At 37.9% G+C, this 27,428-nt stretch overlaps 1 protein-coding gene across 1 annotated transcript in view; it reads right to left on the minus strand.

The window, feature by feature from the left end:
- The window catches only part of b4galnt4a (beta-1,4-N-acetyl-galactosaminyl transferase 4a), a 137,134-nt gene that overhangs the window by 63,201 nt on the left and 46,505 nt on the right, over positions 1-27,428 (minus strand). The window contains exon 2 of the mRNA XM_086073967.1: positions 18,312-18,424. Coding sequence (XP_085930093.1) covers positions 18,312-18,424 — 113 coding nt within the window. The remainder of the gene's footprint in view (positions 1-18,311; positions 18,425-27,428) is intronic.

Genomic DNA, 27,428 nt, shown 5'->3' on the forward strand with positions numbered 1-27,428 from the left:
CGTGAGGTAACTATTTAGGTCATGCGATTAATTACAATAAAAAAATAATAATGGCCTGACGCCCCTAATTTTGTAATAATCATCTCGTCAGGCGATTAACATTTTTAATTGTAATTAATCGCATGACTTCACTAGTTAACTCACGATTAATCACAAATTTTATATCTGTTCTAAATGTAGAATATATTTTTCTCTCTCGGTTTTCATACTCTTGTAAACAAAAGTGGAAAAAAATGTTAAACCAATAGAAATAGTTCAAATGTATTTTTGACGTTTATAGCCGCCAATGGCAGTGAATGAAATAAATTTGTTTTCATTCTTGGCCCTAATTTTGTTGTATACACTAAATATGTATGCACTTTAAAGACACTTTACACAAACAATTTCCTTAAGCTTTTCATTAAGCTTTGTTGTGATAAACTCTCCCTGACTGGAAAGCAGCTCTTAAATGCAAAGTGTGTGTGTTTGGGGGGGCACTCACTGAAGGTATATACAACCAAATGGATATTTAAGAGGATGCTGTTTCAGTGCTGCAAGCAATTTTAAGCTCAGCTGTTAGAGAGAGAACCGTAGAAGATTGTAATCTTTTGATGAAGTCATTAAAATGATCAAGGTTGTATTTCATATGAAACTGCTTTCAATCATAACATAAGTAGAGTGTACAAGCTGGATTAGGAGGAGAGGAGACATAGTTGAAAGGGATACAGGAGTATAACAGTGGAGTCAGGATAAGAATGCGCATGACTCAGTTTGCCGGACGAACGATTTTGAAACAAAGAGAAATAACCAGCAGCCGCTTGCCGTCTGTGTGAGGCTTATGCTTTCAATCCAGGCTGATTACTTGTGATGGAGTGTGACGGGAGACAGCAAGCAAACACAACAGCTGCCACTCATCTTGGACCTTTTACTGTCACCTAATCATCACTCAGTCTGCTAGAAGAAGCAGAGGTACCTTCAGAGAAACTAACCATGTACTCAAGAATAATGCACATTACTCATAAGTTTGTGCTGACCTTTAGGGAACAATATCTCCACTACTTCTTCAACTTAGAACAGGCTTACAAACCACACTGCTCTTAAACTACATCCCTATGGTACAAGAAAGAGGCTGCTTCCCTTCTTTTTTTTTTTTTTTTTAATGGCTTAACCTTTTCAAACCATTTTCAAACCACTTTTTTTCTATTTGTCAGTTGTTGTTGTTGTTTTTGTGTGTGCATGAGGCTGGGTAGGATTTTGCAGATTTTCTTGGAAAAAATAAAAAAATCTAACTGGGGAAAAGGATATTGGGCCACCTACACATTACACCTACATGAGCTTTAGTAACATCACTTTCTAAATCCATAGGCATAGTTCTGCAGCGTGGGTTGTCAAGCACATGGGATGAGTCAAGGACTTGCATCCCCGAAACTGTGGCTAATAATAATAATAATAATAATAATAATAGTATTAGTAGAAGTAGTAATAATAATGACAAGTTACACTATTGCCTACTCTACACATACATTACACATACACTGCAGAGGGTGTCATTCTTTTTTTTAGAAAGTACATTATATACTATTATTAGTTATCTACTGCTATTATACTACCAGTTGACAGAGGAAAATGTCTAGTATCTGTTCATCTTTATCAGCAATTGTTGGGGTGAAATGTTAATGCTGAGCTTTATCCCCCAATGTATTACATTCCACTATAATCTTGGGCATTATCTTCTTGTTCATTTCCATAAAAATGTTTCTGTGCTTTTTATCAGCAGTGGCCTGTACGATTTGGTTGGTGATCTTCATACCCCAATATCTTCGAAACCAAATTAAAAACTTCCCCACAATGTTCAACAGAGGTGTACCAATACTTTTGTCCACACGCTGTTTCCTGCAGCCATTACTACAAGTGTAGCAATACTATGATTAAGATCAGATCAGCCACATTTTGGGCACATTGGGTAATGGAGCATGACGGTACAAGATTAAACGGGAAGGATTTGTAGCCTGCTAAAATTGAATGGCCGACTTTATGAGTGTTTAAGAGACATGTCAGTCTCACACATAAAATATTAAACTCCTCCATCACATATTTAACACCCCACTGCTTCACTTATCTAAAATCAGTTTTTCTCACACAGGCACTTGCCTATACTGTACAGAGTATAGCAAAAATAATACTGTATATCTTATACAAATAATCGGACAAATGAAATTATTAAAAGCTAAGTAAACATGAAAGAATATGTAGGCCTACTGTATGTTCTTAGGAGGTGTTGGGCATTGTATACAAGACGTTGAAACGCAATAGAAATACTGTATTTAGAAACAAATTTGCCGTATTGCTATGACTGTTGCATTCCATCTTATAAAATTCAGTCAAGCTCAAATAAATTCTACTGAATTTATCACAATCTTGAAATATTTATTATTCAAGATCGGCTGCATTTAAAGGTGGAAAACAGCAAAAATGTTATGGCTTGGGAGGAACTTGGACTGTGCGGCACCAACTTTGTGAGGTTTTCTTTGCAGATCAGGAACCAATTATGGGCCTAATCAAAATGTTATAGCATGTTAAAAAAATTGAGTAAAATAGACAGAGCAGCACTCCAAATGTTGTGAAACATATAAAATAGTTTCTTTGTGTAGTGCTAAAATTTGTTTACTTTACTAAGTTTTGCTACAGCAGGATCTCACAGTTTTCCAGTTTGAGATTTTAAATTTCTGCAATGAGACCCAAACCATAAAACAAAAATATGCTGAATCTATACCAACATATAGAATAATTTGTTAAGAATCAAAGACAATTGTGAAGAAAGAGTGTGTCTTTCTGATATTCAATAAAATATCTTACAGCCTCTTATGCTGACAAACTAAACGACCCTGGAGATATTCTTCTGGTCAGAGATGTGAGAGTTGCAGCTTATCATGCAATTTGAGGTGAAAGCCAAGATCACACTGGCCATTAGACAGAAAACACATTCAGACCAACCAGCTGCATTTTCTCTGTTAGGTATGGTAACAAAAATGATAGCTATTTAGCAGAGGTAGACATTCCTTCATTACTAATGGACGCCGTTTTGCTAAAGAATGACAAAAAAAGTTTAATTTTTTTTTTAAATACAGGCGGAAGTGACGTCAATTCAAAGTGCTCATCTCATTAGGATTAAAACATGTATTGAAAATGACATTCTGGAAAGGAATTTTCAATATTTTATGAATCGACAATGCTAGTGATGCACTGAGTAGAAAACACTCTATTCTAACAGTCTATTCTTACAATGCCATCTATTGATTGCCCCAAAGGAATACATAATTTTATGAATCTAAATGCAGCCACCTGTGGATTCATGCAATCTCTAGACCGCTTGAAGGTCTACAAAAATGTCAATAATTGTGCTGAGACTTTATACCTGCACGCCAATGTTGTTATGTAGACTGTCAATACTAATGAATAGGTGGGTTGTAATTGTATCCAATTGCAAGCGTGTCTGCCATATAGATGACATGTCCTGTAACACCACTCAGTTTTCTTGAAGGAACCCGTACAACTTACTGCCCACGTACAAGCCACAAAGCTTGGCAAATGTTCTGACATTTTACAATGCGTCAAACAGACAACAGAAGCCTTGTTCAAATGTTATGTAAATAATGTGCCATTTGATACACAGTGTGCTCATTATTATATTTCGAAGTAAATGTCATGTAATTCATGTAGTTCTTGGTCTGTATAACAATGAAATCTTTGTATTGCTCCTTTGGGCCAAATTTCAAAATATTGTCCCTTTATTACTGTAGCCTCTGTTTCCAGTCCATTCTCACACTGATTTTCAAACTGCTGTCTCTCATCTGACAAGATTATAAAGTCTAACACCAGCCTGATATGGAAAAAGACAAAATATTGTATGAATAAAAAGGTTTCATTTCACAACTCTCATTCAGTATGGTGGAAGACCCCCAAAAAATATATACAATACAGTACAAATAAACTTTAGTACTCCACAACAATGTTTATAGCAAGGGTCACCAACATGGAGCCTGCAGGCATGTAGCCTGAAAAGTTTCTAGGAGTTTCTAGGAATGTTGTAGAAAAGATCATTTGAAAATGTAAACAGATATTTGTAGACAAAGATTTAACAAGCTGAAGGGTGAAAGTGAATTACATTTAGAGATAACCCTATCATGTTTATTTGGCACCAAAGCAATTTAATACTGGATACTGTACAGCTTTTATTTATACCCACTAGAAAATACGAGTCTTGAACACAGCATAGATAAAGACACCTTCACAAAGACTACACTATCGATTCTTCCTTTCAATTAACATACAGTTGTTTCTTTCTGCTCGGCTCCAAATTGAAAAAGCCAATAAAAATTGGTTTTCTCGAGCCAGTTGCAATCTCACAAGAGCCTAGAGCTGCCTCTCTGGTTCCAACCATGTCTCCCAGACATTAACTTCCACCAGGGTGTCAATACACCCGCAAACTTGTACAGGCTCAAGCAAGAAAAATCAAGGTGCTAGGGTGTTTATTGGCAAAATAAATCCAACAAGACACTTATAGGAATTGACATTCTGACAAACACGACTGAGGCAACCAGAGCGCTTTAGCAGTTGTAGACGAGAGACTTCTGTTTAGGACCTGTTTAGGCTGTTCAAACAATGTGAGGTTAAAGGATTCAAATGAAATCTTCCACATTAACAACTGTTTGTTGCAAGACATTTGAGTCCACCATAGACCACTTTTTGTGCAACACATCCGACCACATGTATGTTAGATAAATTATTATTTTTTTGACTATAAGTCTCACAAATAAAATAAAACAATAGACTACTAAGATTCTAAATGACAGGCAACAAATTGTGTGTCGTTAACAGAATGTGCGTGCCGTTATCAACAGGTATAAAAGCACTGGAGACAGCCGCAAGTAAGAGGGTTTGCATTTTAGGTAGCTCTGATGGTTTCTACCATGGAAAATTTGGGAGAGCACTGCAAGCGTAAAATGAAGATAAATATTACAAAGTTACTGAATGTCAAGTGTGAGTGCAAACTGGTTATATCAGCCGATCCTGCATAACATTGCATTAAAAATTTGGGGTCGCACACCCATAAACCAATTACCGCAGTGTGCTAAAATAATCCCACCGCAAGGAAATGCAAATTTGATTGGAGTTCTGTCATAGGTGATATGGCATGACCCCTTCTTGTGATTGGCTCCAATCAGCCCTAAGGCCATTCAGAAGCTCAAAAATTGCACTGATGAAACGATTATGTCACAATAATTTGGATCGTCTGCCATTTCAAAAATGTTTACATGAGCGTGGAACTCCCTTCTTCTCTTTGTTGCCTCTCATTTTTGCCTGTGCCACCTCCTTGTCAGAGTACCGCAGTAATTGTTAGGCACAGCTGTGCCGGTTTGCAACTGCCTTTCAGACGTGGTATTTTAAGCTGCAAAATCAGCCATCACATTCCGTTTCAGGATAAATGATTTACATTGCATGGGTTAAGTTAATGAACTGCGCAGCAATTTTTCATTACAACTAATCAATTATGTATTGAGCTGAACTAATTTCTTCCAAAAACGTATAAATATGTTCTATTTTAAATGTTTTAAGCCAAAGACGAATTTATACGTTGTATGGTTTTTTTATGTTACAGAAAGCTTTGATGCAGCCTCTACACTGCAAAGAACGGTTGAACAAATGGTAGTTACACAAACGGCCAGCAGCTGGCAGCAAAGCAAAATATATCAACCAGGGCCATGTTGAAAAAAAACCTCATTCACTCCCAATTCTAAATAGATTTGTGAATATTGATTAAACTTAGCTACATTCTCATTCAAAATCAGTCAAAATCCAGTAAAACAGCCGGGAGTGAAGGGGATTGCTTCTGTAAAAATGGCTGGGACTGAATGAGTTAATGACTAAAAAAATAAACAACCACATTTCCATGAGATATTGGGGTTAAAGGTTAAAAAGACTGTTTTGCGGCATGTCACTTTCAAATAAATGTATTTTGAGGAAAGTCATGATGATCAAGTAAAAAGTCCAAAAAGTGAGCACTGATAACACATTCAAGGCACGCAGTGGCTAAAGACGAGTGGAGAAGACACAGCGATTGTGCGCGGCGAAACACTCAATAGATCATGAAGAGATCAATCAACAGACTCCCAGAGACCGGTTTCTGTCCGGACATGTGGGGACAGCAGAAATCAATGACGAGTCTGAGTCACGGGCAAGCTCACCGCAGGCGCCGATACATCATTGCAGGAGATGGATTGACAAGGACAAAACAGGCACGGCTTTTTCTCTCCCGGGGCTAAAGGGGGGCTTGACCGATACATGGGGGGACTAGGAAAATAATTTATTTAAAAAAAGTTGGAATATCAAATAAAATGCTTGGGGGCTCAACTGTGGCTACACAGATTTTTGACGGGGCTATAGCACTCCCAAGCCCCAGTGTATCGCCATTCCTAGGGCAAAAGATGAGGGCAACCGAGAAAAGTGAGGACACAAATTGTTCTCCAAAAGAAGAAAGACGGCAGAGAAAGAACATAATGTAATTCAATGGTACTGAAAGATGAAATGGCAGCAATGAAAGAAAAAATAAGACTTGAAAGCAAGTTTGTTGGGAAAAAAAAAGTAACACAGAAAGCAATTAGAGTTCAGCGTCTCAGCATTGTATCCATCCCTAAATCCACTTCATGCAGCTTTTAGGCCCTCATTCCTTATCTATCTGGGGGGAAAAAAATTCAGTCTGAGATTTGGCAGGAGACACTTTTCTTTTGCTATTCCAAATGTATACATGGTTCTTATCCTTCCTTGTTTCTATTGTCAACTTCTTTGTGCAAAGGAAGAACAATGGAGGTGTTCACAGTCTTTGTTTTCCCCTATCAAGCAGCAACAGGAGCAGGATCTGCCTAATCTGGCAGAGGCGCTTAGAAATTTAGCTGAGCGCACACCAAACACAAATTTTAAAGGGGCTATCCAGACCCCCAAAAAGGTCAAAGGTATATTCATTTCCCACAGTCAGGCCACATGCAATTACATTGCTATATTCTAAACAAAATGTTCCTATCAGTCAAAATAGCAAATTACAAATGGGGGGAAAAGAAATAAGCTTTAATATTTATGCAGTCCAGGCGAAAGATATTTTTTACCTAATTCCAGTTGTTGCGTGAGTGAATGCTGCAAGCGGCTCCGTCATATGAAGGAATTATAGCTAATGACAATCATGGACTATTGAAAAAAATATGATGAAAGAGCATGCGAATATCCTGAGAATATCGTTGGCACTTATCTTGTTTGTGTACCATGTCTGATTAAATTGTATTTAAATTCACTTGTGTCCAATCTTCCACCAAAATGTACCTGCATTTGATTGTATCAAATAGTAGTCATTTTGATTCAATCCAGTCCCACCACTACATTGAATATTTCCGCTTATTAAATGATTCAGAATAAACACAATTCCCTAGCATATTCAGATGATTTACTGTATTTATTACTGGTGTGCATCTTGGTGCTATTAATTATAATATATATTTTTTTAATATTGTCCCTTTAAAGGCAATAATTCATGGTCAGGAGTTGCCAAGCCCAAACGTACTATTACCATAGCTGCACTCACATTTTAACACAATAATCTATCATATCAGTGTAATAACCAACATGGGTGCAGGTGAGAAAGAAAAAAACTGATACAGTCTTGCATTGTGAGACGGTGAGCTAAACCAAACAGATCACAACATGAGACTGGTAGCAGCAAGAAGTCCAGCAGTAACAGTTAAGATGAGGACTTTTGTGTGCCCTGCGATATGCTGGCAACCAGTTCAGGGTGTACCCCGCCTACTGCCTGAAGCCACCTGGGATAGGCTCCAGCACCCTTGCGACCCTTGTGAGGAATAAGCGGTTCAGAAAATCGACAAGTATAGTGGTGCGCTGTTTTGTTTTTTTACAAGTGCCAAATGCACTTGATGCTTCTGAGGCGCTCTGTACCAAGTCAAAGGTCACTCTGTCTTTCAAATGTATGAAAAAATAATTCACATGGGACTGTTATATTGCATTCCTTTCTGCTCACACAAATACTAATGCTAGCAACATGACACATTTATACTGTATGACAGTAAAACTAGGAACTATAATATAATTTAGCTGTAGATCAGTGTGTCTTAACCTTAATGGCCTACTTTTACTCGCTTGGCCTGCTACATTTTGTTGTGTTCAGCATGCTTACCCCACATTAGGAGAGCTCCTCCAAGGAAGGACATGAAACCTGACATGCTGAGGATTACTCCGATCAGAATTGGCACAGTATTTGGTAATAGAAGACGGCATTTTTCTTGCCCATTATCTTCAGCAAACTCCCGTTCAAATGAACTGTTGTTTATGCACTGGATACGGCATCATGTGACCTGGATAATGGTGTTGCCCAAGGTATGTTCTTATTTTCGTACTTGTCAATCAGGGAATAAGATGTCAGAGATATTTATACTTTTACTCTTTATACACAATGCCTAATTGAATACTGGAAAATTTGTTTTAAGTGTATTCCTTTAAAATGAAAGCCAGGGGCAAGAGATACAATACAATGAAAAAAGCAGAGGCCCCAGAATAGAACCATGTGGAACACCAGCCACCACCATTATACATGTTAATTCATATTGCACATTTTTGTCCGACCACTTTCTTTTTTTGCTCGACATTGTATGAAGGGATTACAGTAATAAAGAATCATACCATGTACCATCACAACAGCCACAAGTCGACGACTGAGCACACCAAATTCCCTGCAGCACAGATAGGCCAAGCAATGTAGCGTGATCACCTGCAGCGGCGTGTCATCATGAATCATATGAATCGGGTATGTGTCGGACCTTTTAAACTGACTCATCCAATCCCCTAGGGTTCTTTATTTTTTATTAGGATAAATGACAATATGTAGTAAAAATAAAAACACTAAACATAAACAGTATACAACAGATAAAGTAAGTAGAAACAGACAAACAACCATACACAATTTAAAAGGTCACAAAAAAATATGAAAAGAAAAAAAAACAAATTGCAGGTGCATACATTAATAAATGCAATTACATAGATTGCCCAATTATAAGGAATTAACGAGTTCATCTGGGTTCGATCAAACCTAGGTTATGAACCACTGCTGTTGATGTACATATACACTATGTATGGCGTTATATTTTGCACTTGGCTTCCAAAAGCATGACAGTATTACAGACATCACGACAGGAGAATTGCCCCTCGCCTGCAACTCGAACCTCTGGCCTCTATGAACCCACGGCAAGCTTGACAAATGCCTGAGAGGTGATTGAGTGACTGAAAGTAAAGAAATACCCAGAGGAAAAGCAATTCTGAAGCGAACCCTGCACACAGAGCTGCAGACACCCTAGAGCTTGAAAAATGACGAGGAATAACTAACTCACCGTTGACGGTTACATCAACAAACAGCCAAGCTTGTTGCTTAACCACACTCTTTGAAGTTTAATTATACACACTCAGCGAAATACATTAATTAACATTGGCATATGCCTTTCTATTCAAGTGTAAACAAACACAAGATAAATGCTGAAGGCAGCTCTATTCATATGACATGCCTCGGCATAATCCATAGGCTACAACTCCCTACTGGTGCAAATAATGAAATGATTAGTGGAAAAAAATGTGTAGAACAGATCAAACACCAACGCTATACATTTCATATGTTCAGAATTCCACACAGTTCACGACTATCATCAGAAGTTCAGCTAATCATCCATCCATATTGATCATTCCAGTGAATTCTTCAAAGAACAACTACTATCTTTCAAACTGCTTGTCTGGCTATGCATGGCGACTCTGTGGCGTTACACTTGAATACTGCATGTGCACATTTAACCGGTTAAGGCCGTGAGCGCGCAAACGAGTTTCTACCGTTAAAGCCGGGAGTGCTCTAGCGCTCTTCTCCCTTTAAAGCCGGGAGAGCGGATAAGTCATTTTGTTTTGACCAATTATTGGTCTCTTAGCCCTTGAAATGCATCAGAATTTACACGAGAGGGTGACGTGTTAGCATGTCCTGGAATTTTATTTGAGCATTTATGGCTTACGCAGATTCGCGGGGGTTATGAAATAAATGACGCGATTGACGACGGCATGGGAGGAATTCAAATCAGTGTAACCAGTCAACAGTGGCATATTGTTCAGAAATATGTTTGTAGACAATGACAAATATATACCACTCGATTCCCCGAGGTGTTTACTACTATGTGCTCCAGTGTTGAAGGTAAATATTCATGCAGATTTATTGATTTAAAAAATAAGATATTGAAGGCTTATAATAATAAACTTATTTTTGTAGGAACGCCACAGGTGTAAGCTCTGAAATGTTTTTAGAATTATGTTTCTATCTGCTTCAGGAGCTTAGATATCAATTATTTTAAGTATTGTTGAATTTCCAGGATAAAAATCAGATTTTTTTGGGGGTGACTAAAGTGATCAGTCTCTCCAGCTGCATCACTGGCCGCTGCAACGGGAAGAAACGTATCATTGATTCTATGGGCCATTGACTGACAGCTGGGGAAATAATGTTTTAAATTTGGGGCGTTGAAGTGATATTATTCTTACAGGGGGTCAAACCCTGCCTTTGAGCGACACGTTATACCAAGGCTAAAACGCATAACCTGCCATACAAAATGCATACAGGCAGCTTTGTAAATAATGTTCAATGGCAAAACGATTTATTCACAGTTGTACTGTGCCTCTTTGCAGCTGATTTGCTTTTGAGTTCACCATGGCCTTTTTTTTTTTTACTAAGTTAATGTGTCCCTTTGAATTGGATGATAGATTTGACACATGTTCAAGGAAATGAAACGGTTGTACGTTGGTCGGCTATTGAGCAGAATGACACGGTCGTTCATGATTTCAATGAAAAATGCTTTCCAGTTCCTTTGGTAAAAGAGGAGTGGTACTGCAAACGAAGGGAAATTGGCAGGCAACCCGTGTGCAAGATGCAGACATCCACAGGAGGGGCAGTTGGGCTGACGGACCGAACGCCTCATGGGACATCCATTTCCACTTGGCTGGCTGCAGATCCAATCATCAACCAACCAGCAGGGGAGAAGAGATCTCTGCCACTGAACTGATTTTTCAGAGCATGACAATATTTAAAATACAAAATGTACGTAGTACCTGCAGAAATGAGTCCTGTTGCTCATCCCTAAGGTCATTTGGAAACCAAGCAATTACGTTATCATGCCAATTCTGTAACCTAGCACTGCATCGAGGATACATTATCTGTTTATTTACTAATCAGTTCCGGCTGCCTGCCCCTCGTCAGGCTCAGGATCTGTCACAGACTACCGCTACCGCCCATCGGCCATAAACTATCAACAAGGCCGGGGAGATATGCTGTGGTCAAATTTACAGCCCTGAAAGCAACTGGAGGTTAACAAAGTGCCATGGCTTTCGGCAGTTTATGTGCCGCTGTAAAATTGCCACAATGATTAAAATGCCTGTTTAGAGACAATAGTGAAGAAGTTTTTTTGAATAGTGTTTAGAAAAAAATCTGTAATTGTTCTCCCCTCCCTCAAATGCCATGTCCTCGTAAACATGGTTGTAGATCTTGACCTTGGCCTGGGTGTCGGTAACTTGGAAGAAGGATGGCTGGCCTTCACTTTGTATGTAACACAGGGTACTTTACATAATGTGCGGCAGCACATGATTTATCAACGTGAAAAATAAGGGCATTTTTCTTCAGTGATAAATATTTTAGAATGTAAAACAGGGTAGTGGGCATGTTTGTAGTTGATAAAATATGAAAAGCAAGTACGCTACTTTAATTTTCACTGCTTTGCTTCTGAATGTTGCTAGCTGTTGTGTTTGTAAATACTTTTAGGTGCTGTGTCCTTGCTTGTGTGAAGCACATTGAGTTGCCTTGTGTATGAAATGTGCTATACAGTCTAAATAAAGCTGCCTTGCACTTCTGCCGCATAGTAACCAATTCATGTTTTGACTCTAAGATCGGCACGCGCTTGTGGGGAAATTGCTGTTACTCCTTCCGCATTGTACGTAAAAGTGTGAACGTGAATGTGTGTTTGTCTAATAGTGTCCTGTGATTGACTAGCCCAGACTGTACCCACCTCTCACCAAAATAGCCTGCGACCCTGATTAGTATTTAGGGAAGAAAACGGATGGCTAGATGAATAGTCAATGGGCGTGCTGTATTATTAGAATACTTCATGGTGGACCAATTTTAAGATGAAGCTCATTTTTGATCCAAATCAACACATAGCTGCAACAGAGAATTGGATATCTTCACATGTATTTGAAAATAGAGAATCTTCAATTGTGTACATATACTCTCAGAATATTTGGCTAGTCACTTTGCTTTTGTACCATTGACTTTCACACCTTGAGTACACAGATGTACTTTGCCCTGAAAAGGAGCCAAGAAATACTTTCAAAAATGATTAATATCCCCTAGATCAGTGTAGATTGTATCCTGTGGGACATAATTAGACTCCCACTATTACTAACCAAGATACATCTCAATATGCATTACTAATAGGCCATAATGTAAGGGAGGGTGCCTAAGGCTAAGGGCCGCAACATTCTATTCCAAGATTAACACCTGGCTCCCTCTCTGGTTCTACTTGGAGGTGTCATCCAATGTTCACTTTGGCAAGTGAATACATTCCCCCTGTTCATTTCATGGGTGAATAAGAGCCTTTACAACATGGTGACATTTACCGTGAATGTATTTAAAGAAACTAATTGCCATCTATCAGATACTGAACATACGGTTTTAAACTGGCTAGTAATGTATTTTTCGGATATATAAGTCACTCAAGCGTACAACGGAGCTCCCCTTATCCTTCCCAAATATAAATTCACTTTAACTGAAAATGTAAAAAGGTAATGTTTAATTTTGGGCTACGCTGTACATGAATCATAGTGATGATATTGATAAATCAATGACAATCAAAATCAATGACAATCGTTTGTAGTAATTTTTTTATTAAATACTTAAGTCTAAAATTGTTTTGTCTTTCTCTTTGAAAAAATGTGATAGAGTGTGCGAGAGTGTCCTTGGAACATCTTACACATCTTAGTTTCAAAGCACAAAAGCTCAGTCATGAAACCAAATCCTTATAAAGTGCTACTGAAGTTCTTGAGATATGTAAAGGAGAAAATAAGTTTAAATAACACTTCCACTGAGGGATTTTTTTTTGTATTATTAATTTTAAATAGTATCATAATACTACCAAATGTTTTCAAAGGAATCGTATAAATACAAAAGTGGCCTATTTTTAGAGTCACTGTCACTGACTGTCGCTATAAAAACATGGCATGACTAAACTCAACACAGATATTGTTAAGGGTCTTCTTGGCGACACTAAAATTAGCTGCATCATTGGGACATGTTGACAGAGCTGCTGTGCAAAGTATTCACACTCTCACCTCAGTGATAGCGAATATGATTTTTCCTTCGCTTACTATAATTAGTAGCAGCTCTGACAAACAGTTTTCACAGATCTTGAGGCATACGCAGCGTAGCATTGTGGTAGTGCAACAACTGCCATTTAGGGGAAGACAAGTAAATAGCCCAAGGTTCTATAAGTTACAGTATTTATCACCTTGTTTTTATTCTCTACTAAACAAGTTTTGAAATATGAATGCCATTAAAATTAAAATATAATAAAATAAATGAAATGGGGGGGAAAACTGCACACAGAAACAAAGTATAACAGGCAGAAAATGATTCTGCATGGTGAGACTGTGTAACAACTTTAAAGCAAGGCAAAGGCAAGGCAGTTTAATTTATATGGCACAAAAGACAACATCTACTGCATAAGCATCAACAAACACAACAGTTAATGGCATTCAGAAGCAAAGCAGAAAATAACTAAAGTAGCTTACAAAAAAATTATAAACGAACATACATTGACGATGTTATAAACACATTAACAGTACACTTTAAAAGTAGTTCTCTAAAATGACTAAAAGAAAAAACATCTAATTTAAAAATGTTTAGAAAACCTTAATCAAAGGTACAAGTTTTAACCTGGATTTAAAAACATTTACACTCAGGCCTGACTTCACTTCGGTTGGCAGCTTATTCCATTTGTGTGCAGCATAACAGCTAAATGCAGCTTTACCATGTTTGAGCGAGGTAAGGCAAGGGGTTAAAACAATGTCCAAACTAAAGTCAGTTTACAGCTAAATATAAAAATCACACTTTGTTGGGATACTAGGATGAAACAAGGATGTGACATGTTGTCAAAGGGTGTTCACAGGAGTCTTGATTTTTATTTTGTAAGTATCTGACTTATGTTTTGAGTTTCTTTTATTGTTGGTTTCCTTGGCTCTGTCTATCTATGATATACAGTGGAATCCCGCACACAATTGGTTCGGTTTCAATATTTGTAATATTTATATATATTTTTTGTGTGGTTTGGTTTTCTTGTCTCGCCATTGACCCCCCAATGAGCTATTCTTACTTAGAACTTGTTAATGCTTAACAAAAAAAAAAGAAGCACTGGCTTAATGGGAGAATAAGTGGAAAGGCAGATTTGACAAGGAACATCCCATATTAGTGTTGCTCCTGGCATGAGGGTGCATATATGAAAAACTTAAGTCGATGGGAGTAGCTGTGCAGCCTGAAAGCCGAGCAATAGTGCGCCTTTTCCTTCGTATGCACTTTCTAGAATCAGGCCCAACTAGAATTATTAGATGAAATCACAGAGAGAATCAGAACCTTGATCAGAGCATTTGAAAAAAAAAGTAGCTAATAAAATCTCATCTAATTGGAATCAAATGTATAATATGTATGCATGGTAAGAAGTCTGAGGTATGTATTATGCTAGATGTTATAAAATACAATTTAATATGTTCAGACACTTAATTGGTGTTCAATCTTATCAGTTTGGGTTACATTTGTTGTGCTAATGTAGTGAATGCGGTTAGCAAGTTGAATTGTTTGGAATTTTCAGCTTGGGCCTTTGTGCATGTTTGCATGCGTATGTCCAGGGTGCTCGCCACTTCCCAATAGGCTCAAGCTCACCCATAACCTCTTATTCTTTGGAGAAATGTTGATAAAAGCAGTATAAAAATGAATGAATGGATGAAAGCTGTAGAAGAGCAAAAAGGACATACTATTTTATCCATGCTAGATGTCAGGACACAAAATGGAATTATTACCTTGGTTACAAATGAGTCTTGGGGCCATTTTCATGAGCGACTCAAGTCCGGCATGAGGCACGTTGCGAGTCTACACAGAGGCTGGTTAGACCGTGTGTTGGTAATTTTGCGGACGCATGGAAGCCACCGCATTTTGATTTGCGTCATTATGGGCAGACTCCATTCGCTGCTATTCACAGCGGCTCCTCTCACACTCTTGCTATGTCAAAATGCCCAGCATGGCACAGAGCGGTCAGCCAAATTCCCAAACTGGGCAACGAGGCTTGCGCCTGCACACAAATTAGGATATGCCAGCATTTCTGCAACTACTATCTACAAAAATAGAGCAAGAGTTCTTATTTGCCCTATTGAGTTTTTATTTTTTGGCATTGATATTTTACCAAACACATGTGAAAGTGAACATGCTTTTCTGTGTGAATCTTTGACAGCTAAGTGAAAATGAAATCAGTGCTTCCTTTTATTTGAAATGGCATCAATTTCCTAGTGTTTATAATGACTTATTTTCTAATGATTTGATGTGCCACAAAAGAGCAAAGGTAATAAAGTGACTACACTACTCTAAACCTTTTTTGAGAAACTATTTGATATTTTTCAATCCATCTTTAAGGTATATATGTATTGATTTCAAGTGTGTGCAACTACAGGCCTTTTATTGTCATCCATCCATGCTAACATGTTTCCATTGTGTGAAATGTTGAACATGAGCTAAAGCATGAGCATAAGTATAGCACACTAGACTAAGCAAATATGGAAGAGGGGGCTCTGTCCCCCTGACCCATATAACAGTACATTAAACACACAGAATAATTTCTTGCCTTGTGTCTCCCACTCCCTTAGAGACAAACACACGCGCACATACACTATTCACGCAATTGGCGTCTGACATTCAGAGCCCCAGAATGCGAACAGCTTTGACCTTTGGCAGTGACATTTTGAAAAAAATGGATCACTCTCACAGGAATACTCTAATAGTTAGTTTCATCCCCATGACGATGTTGCTGTGTGAGCTGCCAACCAGTATGCCATCATAGGTCATGTGCACATGACCTATGATGGCATACTTTACAGTTATGCACAAGCACACACATGTGCATTTAAAGTAAAAAAGTTTACGGTGAATGAGCATCAAGAGGGTTGTAGTTGGAATGAATAACATTTTTAGGCTCAGCAAACAGATATTACGCAGGCACGTTAGGAAAGGTAAATACGATGGAAAGACTAAACGCAATTAACGATGCTGATCAAGCTCGCTTCAGTTTCACTTTTCTCATGGTAAATATTGTGAATTAAAAAAACAAAACACTGAGGGCCAAACTGTGGCCATCAAAACGGAAAGTCAAGATAATATAGAGAATGCAACAAAAAAAATTATTGCAGCAAAGTATGTCACCACTTTAAATCTTCAGTGATGTCTGTGATTTAATCACTGTTATTTTCCTCATTTTAAATGAGATTTTCCTCATTTAAAACAGTGTTTTAATAATAATCAGTGTGTGACATTCGTCAAAATTCTCCAAGGACTGAGAATTCATAGTACAATTAAAAACATTTTATTTTTGTCTTGCTGTCTCTCGCAAGTATAAGTGGCAGGGGCTGCATCAATGGCAAGGACTGATGCCAATGACAGCATTGGTTATTTGAGATTATACTTAACACTAAACATGGCAAAACAGTAGGCCTACATCGCAAATGATGACAACTGGTAATGTGTGGCAAACATTGACACATGACACACTGACAGAATGAGGAAGGTAATTATCTTCATATTCAATATACAGAGCTGCTTTTTCTTAGTAAAAATAAAAAATTCCAATATGTGCATTATAGTGCAATGTGTACAACCGAAGAATGCGCCTTACAGTGATCATTATCTGAGGCAGCCATTCTGTGAGCAAATGACAAAGTGATACATTTCAAATGATTAAACTGCAGTATGTATTAACTTTCTGGCACATTTTCGTGACTTCAGCACAATTCTTATGAAAGCCTCAGCTCGGTCGCACAAGACTGACTCAAATGTTCTTTCAAAATCAGTTTTGAGGACTGATACATTTCACGAAATGCAGCACACGGCAGGCATCCTCAGCGTTTGGCATTCAGCTTCAACTGTGTCAAGCTTAGAAAATGAATACATGAATATGCTGTTGCGTTTGGTTAATTAGAAGGACGATACACTGTACCACATTGTCAGATGCAGGGGATACAGTACATCAACAGCTAACTGTTAAATCAGATCCCCGTTTGGGCTCATTAGCTCAGATTTGGTTGAGAAAAAGGAGAGAATTCCATATACCACCTCCGACATGGCCTAGTAGTTAGTGTAAAAGTGTGCTACCCCACTTCTTAGCCAGCTGGGATAGGCTGCGGCTCATCCGCAAGGCTAATGAGGACAAGCGCTATAGGAAATGAAGGGAAGGATGAATGATGTTGTACTTACAGTTTAAAGGTTAAAGGTTATGGAATAGAAAAATAGTATCGATGAAACTAAGCTAATACGTCCAAGAAACAGCAATCCACTTTGCGTCTCAAGACAAGGAATATATTTGGGTGATTACACATCTTTTGACACTGAATTAAATTTGAATACATGACACTTGAATGTGTGAATATGAAAAGGCTTGATTTTCATGTTTGTTAGATCGAAATATTTTTTAATGTGATTGATAGTTTGTGGGTAGCACAATGGGCCAAGTTGATTAGCACGTGTGCTTCACCGTTTTTAGGTTTGGGGTTTGATTCTCTGCCCCGGGCTTAATATCTGGAGTTTGCATGTGCTTGTGCGGGTTCTCTCCTAGTATTCCGGATTTTGCCCACATTTCCAAAACATGAATGTTTGCTTCATTGAAAACTCTCATATTTAGGAGGGTTACATAACAAATCCCATACATTAGTGGTGACCAGTCCAGGTTGCCCTTCCTCTTGACGAAAGTCAGCTGGGATAGGCTCCAGCTGCCCAATGACTCTGAACAAGTTAAGCAGTACATAAAAATGACGCCTGGATTCAAAACCAAAATGTAACCTCCGCCCTTGCATTCATCCATCTATACAGGTGCTTTCTGCAGTGTTTATTCTAATCAGGGTCACAGGTGAGCTGGAACCTGTCCCAGCTGACAGTGAAAAGAAAAGACCACACTCACCGCCGCTTCATCCTCCCTGCTGTCGCTGGTGTCTTCACTCTTGTGGTGGCTCGTTGAGGAGCGAGTGTCCCGCTTGCGGCTGGTGTCTGAGCCCTCCGTCTGTCTCTCTCCATCTAGAGGAAGAAAAAACATGGACACTGCTCAGAAAGCTGGCGAGCATGGCTGCCATCATTGTCAGCTCCATTTTAATCAACTTGGTGTAATGAGGGTGGTAATGAAGATAAAGTGCAATCCTGATTATGTTTATCTTTATTATCATCATTTTTATACACTGTAAAAATCAAAGCCGTACAAATTCAAGGAGGAGAACACCAATAAAGAAAACATGATGGGGAGGTGGACATTACTAGAGTACAATTTTCTCACCTAAAAATGGTGACAATTCGCATTATTGTGAATTATCGAATCAAAGTAAAAAGGACAAAAGTAAGAGCCAGTCAATACATCTCCAATTTGGTTGACAATTTGGTCTGTTCAGATGGGACGCAATCAAATTTGGCGCCTCAAGGCAAGCATGGGTTGAGGTGAGCATGGGTCTCTCTCTCTCTCTCTCTCTCTCTCTCTCTCTCTCTCTCTCTCTCTCTCTCTCTCTCTCTCTCTCTCTCTCTCTCTCTCTCTCTCTCTCTCTCTCTCTCTCTCTCTCTCTCTCTCTCTCTCTCTCTCTCTCTCTCTCTCTCTCTCTCCTCTCTCCCTCTCTCCCCCCCCCCTCTCTCCCTCTCTCCCCCCCTCTCTCCCTCCCCCCCTACCTGTTTGCTGTTACATACATTACATGGTGGTTTATTGCCTGCTGGAGAAGGGGATGCTCTATGTGCATGCACACACCAGGGGGACAGATTGTGAATAAAAGACAAGGTGGGGGGAGAGCGGGTAGGGGACCTATAAAGTGTAATGAGAGCTAAAGGTTTTCCAATATGTCTCCTTAACAAAGAGTCTGAATAGACTAAATTGGAGGGCGGAAGTAGTGCGTGTGTACGCGTCAAACATTCTAAATAGAACCACAATGGCACTTAGTAGAGAGCAGATCTCCACTAAGGCGGCAAAATCCAGTTAGCATCAGCAGCAAATCAACTGCATAGAGTGACATCTGTTTACAACAAATTGGCGTATAGTAATGAATCAAATAGACAATAAATAATTGAAATAGTGATAAAAACATGTCAAATGGATTCTTGGAACACTTTAATTCTATTATATTAATCTAGACTTCCATTTTACATGGATCTGCACTCTAAAAACAGTTGGGTCAAAAAGAACCTTACTATGGGTCAAAAATGGACCCATCCTTTACTTGGGTTCAATTTGACTTAACTTTCAGTTAAGAAATCACATTACAAGGCTAAAATATAAATTGAAGTAAAAAAGAAAACAAGAATAGGAAGAAATAAAAGAGTTTATATGTTCAAAGGGGTAGGAAGACGTTAAAAACGTATCTAGTCCTACCCCTTATTCGTTTTATGTTGATGATAAGGTAATGTAGTTCAACAAAAAGAAATGTATAAACCTAATCATATATACAAGTGCACTCTAACATACGCACATTTGCCAGCGACATATGTACATGAAATTCATAGACATATGCCATAATACATTTATGAATCATATCCTCATACTCACATATACAATTTGCATTACACTCATACGGATACATCCAAAGAAATTAAAATTTTCACAGCTCATGTCTGATTTAAGTATATATTTTTTTTACTTTGCTTTTAAACAATTTTTTTAAATTCAGCAAGTGACTGACATCTTTTCAGGTCAGTTACAAAATTATTCCAAAATCTAACACCTTTTGCAGAAACACACCTTTGCTTAATATTTGTTCTTGTTTTAATTTTTTTGTAGACTCTTGTACCCCTTATATTATAAGAACTCTCTCTCTCATTTCAAACAGCTTCTGAGTACTGTGGCAGAGTAGATTGTTGTGTACTTAATACATTATTTGTGCTATTTTAAATTCAACTAAGTCGTGGAATTTGATTGTATATTTTGATCTATTTATCATTCTATTTTTGAGACACAGCAGATATAATTTCTATACAATATAAATAATTTGGGGCCTAGCACAGACCCTTGTGGGACTGTATGAGTAATCTTCAAGTGTTTTGATTGTATATTGTTAAACTATAAGTACTGATATCTATAAACCCAATTCCAAAAAAGTTGGGACACTATACAAATTGTGTATAAAAGGCTCAGCAATACAACAGCAATACTGTTGTAAGAAGAAGAGGGGATGCCTCACAGTGGTGAAAATGGCCTTGTCCCAACTTTTTTTTAGATTTGTTGACACCGTGGAATTTAAAATCAACATAGTTTTTCCCTTAAAATGTTACATTTTCTAAGTTTAAACTTTTGACCTGTTCTCTATGTTCTATTCTGAATAAAATATTAAAATTTGTCACTTTCACATAATTGCATTCCATTTTTATTCACAATTTGTATAGTGCCCCAACTTTTGGGGAATTGGGTTTGTATTATTCAAATAACTTTTCATCCATTTACATGCCAAACCTCATATGCCATATCTTTCTAATTTATTCATTAGTATAAAATGATCTATAGTATCAAATATATTTTTTTTAATTATACAAATTCCAACAGTAATTTTTTTATTATCTATGTTAGTAGATATTGCTTCTATACGAGTTTCATGGCTGCCATTGAGGTGGTCCGTTTTTCCTCTTAACCCATATTGATTTTCACTTAAAGCTTATGTTTTTCAATAAAATTGTCCAGTCTATATGAAAATATTTTTTCTAGAATTTTTGAGAACTGTGGCAGCAGTAATATTGGTCTATAATAGTGAATATATGTCTTTCTCAATTTTTATGAATAGGAATAACTTTTTCTATTTTCATTTTTGATGGAAATATACTGGCTTTAAAAGACAAATTACATATATATGTGAAAGGTTGCACAACATATTCTATAATACTTTTTACTAATGTCATCAATGTTGAAGCAGTCAGTGGACATTTTATTTTTTAATATTTTAACAACATTTAATACTTCTGTATCATTACCAGCATTAAGCCACATAGTGGATGGATTTTTTTTTTATATGCTTATCTATTTCATGTTTGTTTCTTGGCTCGGGGATGTCTTTTGCCAAATTACTACCAACATTAACAAAATACTCGTTAAAATCTATGTCTGAATTTTTTTCTATAATACTATTTTTATCTTTTATCAAATATTCTGGATAATCTATTTTGTGTTCTTAGTCTTGTTTCTGATATGTAAGTTATTGTTGGTTTTATTTTTTTAATCAAAATAGTCTTGGAAGATTGCAAAGACCGGAAGATGATCACTTATATCATTAATAAGAGACCATCTTCTTTTTAGAGTGTGCCTCAAAATTTAATGGATTCTTTCATGGGTCATGGCCTGCTCTTCCACTATGACAAAAGTGTAAATGAGTAGGCTTATTTGTAAGATTGCTAACAAAAAACGTTTTGGAACAATAATTAAATGTGCAAGCAGAGTGAACATCCCAGGAAGGGTTCCAGCATGCATAACTTAGTTTTGATAATCTGTTGTCCTCCTACACTGAACACCGTCCTGCTCGTCTCGCCCTCTTTGCAATTTCACTGATTCAATGATAACAATTGTGATATGATCTGAAACATTTGACCAACTTCCTGAAATGCAATGGCAGAGGAAATTGCCATGCTCAGATTGCGTTCTTTTTCAAACTGCTAGACCATTATTCTCCGATTGTGTGAGGATGCATTGTGTTCTGACTCTCACCCACTCTGGAAAAAGAAAGCCTAAGCTTTCAGAGAAAAGTAATACCAGGAAATGAAAGCCAAGTCAGCTTTCAGTGACAGCAACTTTCAAGAGGGCTCGAGCCATAAGAACCATGCTATCAAAAATGCTAGGCAGTAGTCCAACCGTCACGTTTGTGTAAGTGCTGCCTCCAGGGTCCTTCAAAGCTCAACCAGATCAAAGGGCAGCACTATCCAACTATGCTTGATACCTAGTTTCATTCTCCATCTATTGTTGAGCAGAAAACTAAAAGCAGCAGGACACTTCCAACTTCTAAGCTTGCTATTCCATCAAAACCTATTTTATCTCTGAAATTTCAAAAACCTGCAAACAAAATAATCGACAAGGAGATAGGAGGATAAAAAAAAAGGTATAGACAGTAACTACTTTTCTATTAACTTGGCCAGGGATCCTACAGGCAATGTCCCGGACAGAATTGAGAGGGGATGTTTTAGGATCCCAACTAGGGTTATTAAAACATTTCAGGGAGTGTGAGAAAATGCATTTCACAGTTTTCTAATTTGAATTGATTTTTGTCATTTTTATTTTATCTTTTTAAGATGAAGGCCAGCACAGACTAGTGGTACTCCGGCTTTTTCCCACATCATAGGATCAGAGAAAAAAAAATTGCCTATAGGTATGAAAGGTTGTTTGTATATATGTGTCCTTTGCACAGGCATTTGACTGGCGACCAGTCAAGGGTGCACTCCACCTGTTGGCAAAAAAAAATATATATTTTTTTTTAATCAGCTGGAATACAGTAGGTTCTAGAAGTATACTATAAAGTAGAGTTTAGTATATTCAAGATATAGTGATATTTGAATAAAATGTGCTTGTACAAGTGTTCTATCATAAAGCATTGCAGCAGCAGCTCTAACCACATTTTTTTTCCCAAATTTAGGCTGTGATTTATCTCTATAACACTGTGCCATTAAGACAGTTCATCTCAATTTGACCTAAGAGCATTAAGAGCAATACACGTCAAACGCATAAAGGTATGCCTCTTTTTTGCCACCCACTGAAGTTCACGCATCTAAAAAGTGCCGAGTTCACCACCAGACATTTCCATTCAGAGGCCACACTCGAGGTGGAGCGTGTCGGTGGGCGAGAGAGAAGGTGGTGAACTTGAGCGAGTGCGGAGAAGTCCATACCAACTGCTGGACTGTGACGGGACTTCCTCAAGCTTCCATGCTACCTCTAATGAAGTAATGAATAGCTGACTGGCAGGTTAATAGAAGCCAATCGACTACGAGTTGTGCCAGCAGCAGGAGCCAATGTGGAATACTGATCACTTAGCAGCTTCGTCTCTATTGTTCTGCCTAATCTTTTCATGTCCCACAGCCCAAAAGCAGCAAGCAGCAGTAAATGATGTTGCCTGTAGCTAGAGGGCAGAGTAGAGATTTTTTTTTTTAATCATTGTAGCTAAGTCTTCATCAAGTTATTAAAATGTAAATTTAGCATTGCAAATGTAAGGTTAATGCTTTTAGTTCATGCATTCGAAAACAACAAATATGTGGTACACTTTTTCATTTATCAAAACTTACAAAACAATCATTTTGATTCAGCTTGTACACAAAATTGCCAAAAAAGTGAGAACTTTTATTTGATAAAAGGCAGGAAAGAAACTCTTTGAAAAGCAAAACATTTCAGAAAATTGTTAGCAAAAAAAACCTTCTATATATCCATAAAATTGCCTCAAAAAAATGTCAGATATTTGACAGAAAGGCAGAAACGTCTAAAAATGTATGAAAACCGAAGTTTGAAAAACTGAAAACATTAAAAAAAAAATTAAAAAAATTGAATCCAAAAGCGGAAGCCGAAAGGTTGAAGGTATACTTAGGCCCTAGGTCATTACATTCATATAATTCAAACCTGGTGGGAATTTGACACACTGTCATGGCACCATGGTGATGTGTACTGAGCACAATTAAGGTCCTCATTTGGCTCTTTCTGTGTGGTTTATATGACACCAAGGCTACAGGTACTGAAGAATCTTCTACAATTATTTTTTCCCACAAATGTTAAATATTCAGCTAGATTTCATAATACAAAAACATACCAAACATGCAAAAACAAAAATCTAACAACACAGAAGTAACATTTTCTTAAAAGCTTAAACAATACTGTATAAAAACACTAAACATGAAGCAATCATTGAAACTTCTCGTATTTTATCAAGAATAAACATGACCAGTGGCAGTTCTTACAAAGCCGCTACAACATGGCTCATGGTGGCTCTTTTCCAAAAAGGCTTAATGTAGGACCGTGTATACGGGAACTGGTAGTTATCTTTCACGGGTAAACGTATGTTTGACCCCGTTATAAAATGGTATACATTGACAGCACACACTTTGGCATTGACAAAAAGCGTAAACATAGCCCCATGGTGTTGTTTTCATTGAATTACCATTCATTATGGAGAATAAAACAATTCTGATCTTAAAATTAATCTTATTTTATTCAAATTGAAATTAGCCTTGTGCACAAAAGTCCGAACCTGAGCAACATTTATTTTGTACTCCTCTCATATGTCCTTTCTCACTGTGAAAGTGATTTGCTGGTTTTAACGTGAGTTTCTGGGTCAGGCCCCGGTGTGGGATTGTCTCAAAAAATGCTGCTGTAACCACTGGCACTACAAGAATTATACCTCACTTAGGACATCATTAAAAGCTTCTTATTAGTCATGCTGTGAGAGCACGCAGACCTATCTTCTATGTGACCACACCGACACTGACTGAGTAAAGCTAGTTTGGAAGTATGATGGGGGGAGGCGAGGAAAAACATCTTAAGAGAGAGAATAAGGTTACAACAAACAGTATACTTTTACTTTAAATAAATTATTGACAAATCCGATCTTCTCTTGCACTCATCTATACCACACTGTAACTTCATCTCACTGACGAAAGTTGCAGTCCTGCTCAGTACTTAAAACATTTCCTTCCTTTCCTCCTTAACAACATTAAAGCTGTGTTAGGTTGTGGTAAAATTAGCTCTTTTTTTTTAAAGCTTTTAAAAACAACAGTGGGAAAGGGACATGAGGCAGTGGGGAGCAAGGGCAGGGATTCCAAGAGACTTCGGACGAGAATATTAAAATAAGTGTTGCTAATGGTGGAGAGGAGCTTGAGAGGGATGCGAGAATGAGAACTTGTGGAGTAAAGCAAGCACCCTGAGTTTAAAGACGAACAGAACCTCAAACAGACGTTTTGTTGCCTGATAATTCCATAACTAATTATTCAACGTTAATTGAGTCTTGCACTCTTTCCCTGCTGCCTTTTACAATAGACTGCTTTTAATAGCACAAGAGCTCATAAAGTTTTACAAGGCTAATGGCTAATGGCATGCGAGATGTCAAATTGAAATCCAGTGTAGCTGTTAGAGTGTTTTTTTTTTAGGCCTAACAGTCATGGGTTCATGAACACAGACAGCGTGGTGTGATTGTGGCAGGGGGCAGCAAAGGGCAGTGTTGGCCAAACAGGAATGGCTAATTATAGCAAATAAACTGCACTGATGTGTGCCATTAACCAGACAGTAACAAAGGCAAGTGGAGTGCTGCCATGACACTGATGAATGGGCAAGGCTCTCTCTGGCCATACAGTTCACACAACCTCTTGAGTAAAGTGAGAGCACTTGAAGATACAGCTAGCTGTGGAATTTGGATGCAAACAAATAATAAGAGATATCTAATGTGGAGTGGTGCAATAGAAAGTGTTTTTAGAGCAAGAACAAGCAATGCCTTATGTGTTGTAATGTGGGTCATGGCAAATGAGGACCCGCCCTTTATCCTTATTCCTCAAGGCTCCTCCGCAATGTTATGCATTGCACTAATAACTCACTAAAGCTTCCACTTAGGGAACATTCAAATACCAAAAAGTGGGGAGCTTTGGTTGAAGACAAACATACGATCAAAGCCCCGAGGCGCAGTGCACTCAACGATTAATAGGCAGCCAGACACAAAGTGGAATGACCTGATTGCAGTGATGGAGTACAACCACAATCACACCCATACAAACTGGTAGAGGGAGAGTATTGTTTTAAAGCTCATCTGATAAATACAATCAATAACGATTGCATTAGAGAGTTAACAAACATTCGGGTGCTCCATTCAGACTAAAGGCTAGTGTGTAAAAAGCTTCTCATGATATATTTACAAGAAGGCAGCACAATAGTTAGTTTTCTGTCAATGCGTCTTTACTACTACTGCGAACATGAAGAAAGATATTGAGCATTCAAATGCACAAAAGCTTTAGAACAACCAGCATTTCTTGTCTATTAAGCGACTGATTTTATGTTTCTTGGCAACATAAAGACAAGTGTGTGCATTGCATTGAGCCGTTCTCAATGTGACTGATTAAGGAAACTGTTGAGATGCAAATCTGATATTTCAGACCAGTGTGTTGAGAATATTAGACCAGAAATTAAGAAAACCTTAAGAAATAATCTTGAATCATTTACGCAAAGAACAGAGTTTAGCATATTTCCAAAGACGTGGCTAACAGCGCTAACATCAGGATGTCGTTTAGGAATCACTTGATGAACCTCTCTTACCTCTGCACAGTGTACAATTTTCATGTATATTATGTTAATGTGCTTGTGCTCATAAAATGGGTACATGTTCTGTTTTCCTTGCATACCATTCCCTTTTCCTTTTTTTGTTGTTGTTGTTGTTGTTTGTTTCCGGAAACCACTATCGCTACTGCGACAATGCTAATTTTCCTATTGTGGCACTAATAAAGGTTACCTAATCTAATCTAATAGACGTACCAGAACTAAAACTGTCAAAAGTTTAGTATCTCCTTTCCCACTGCACGATACCAACCTACAGTATTTTAAAGTTTTGTGATAGTAAAATAACTAACTATATAGGATTTTATTAGCCTTTTTTCCAAAAGATCTAGATTAGTCATACAGCCTTCTACAATGCCTCTAATTTATGACTTAAAACATATTTTTCAAACACCCCAAGATCTATTTTGGGGTGAAAATATCCTTTTGACCACAACACTCAGTTGCCATAGAGACAAGAAAGGGGAAAAAAGCATGCCCCACGAGTGAAACAAAATCTAAAACAAGGCAGTTAGAGAAAGAATGGAGGGAAGGGGAAAATATGACTCTAAGGTATTCATTGTGAATCCACATGCAAGTGCACGGGCGGACACTGTGTGAACACAGAGCACAAAGCAATCCTAGTGACACCCAGAGGAGGCTGCTCCACTCCCAGCTGCTGAGATGAGGAGCGCGTAGCCACCATCACAGCTCATGTGTCACCAGGGAAGCATTAAGAGAGAGCACAAAGAGGCTACATGCTTTTGCATACATTTGTAAACCCTGAAACAAAAGCAACATGGA

This window comes from Leptonotus elevatus, chromosome 4, assembly GCF_054856555.1.
Source record: "Leptonotus elevatus isolate MCC_2025b chromosome 4, RoL_Lele_1.0, whole genome shotgun sequence".
Lineage (NCBI taxonomy): Eukaryota > Metazoa > Chordata > Actinopteri > Syngnathiformes > Syngnathidae > Leptonotus > Leptonotus elevatus.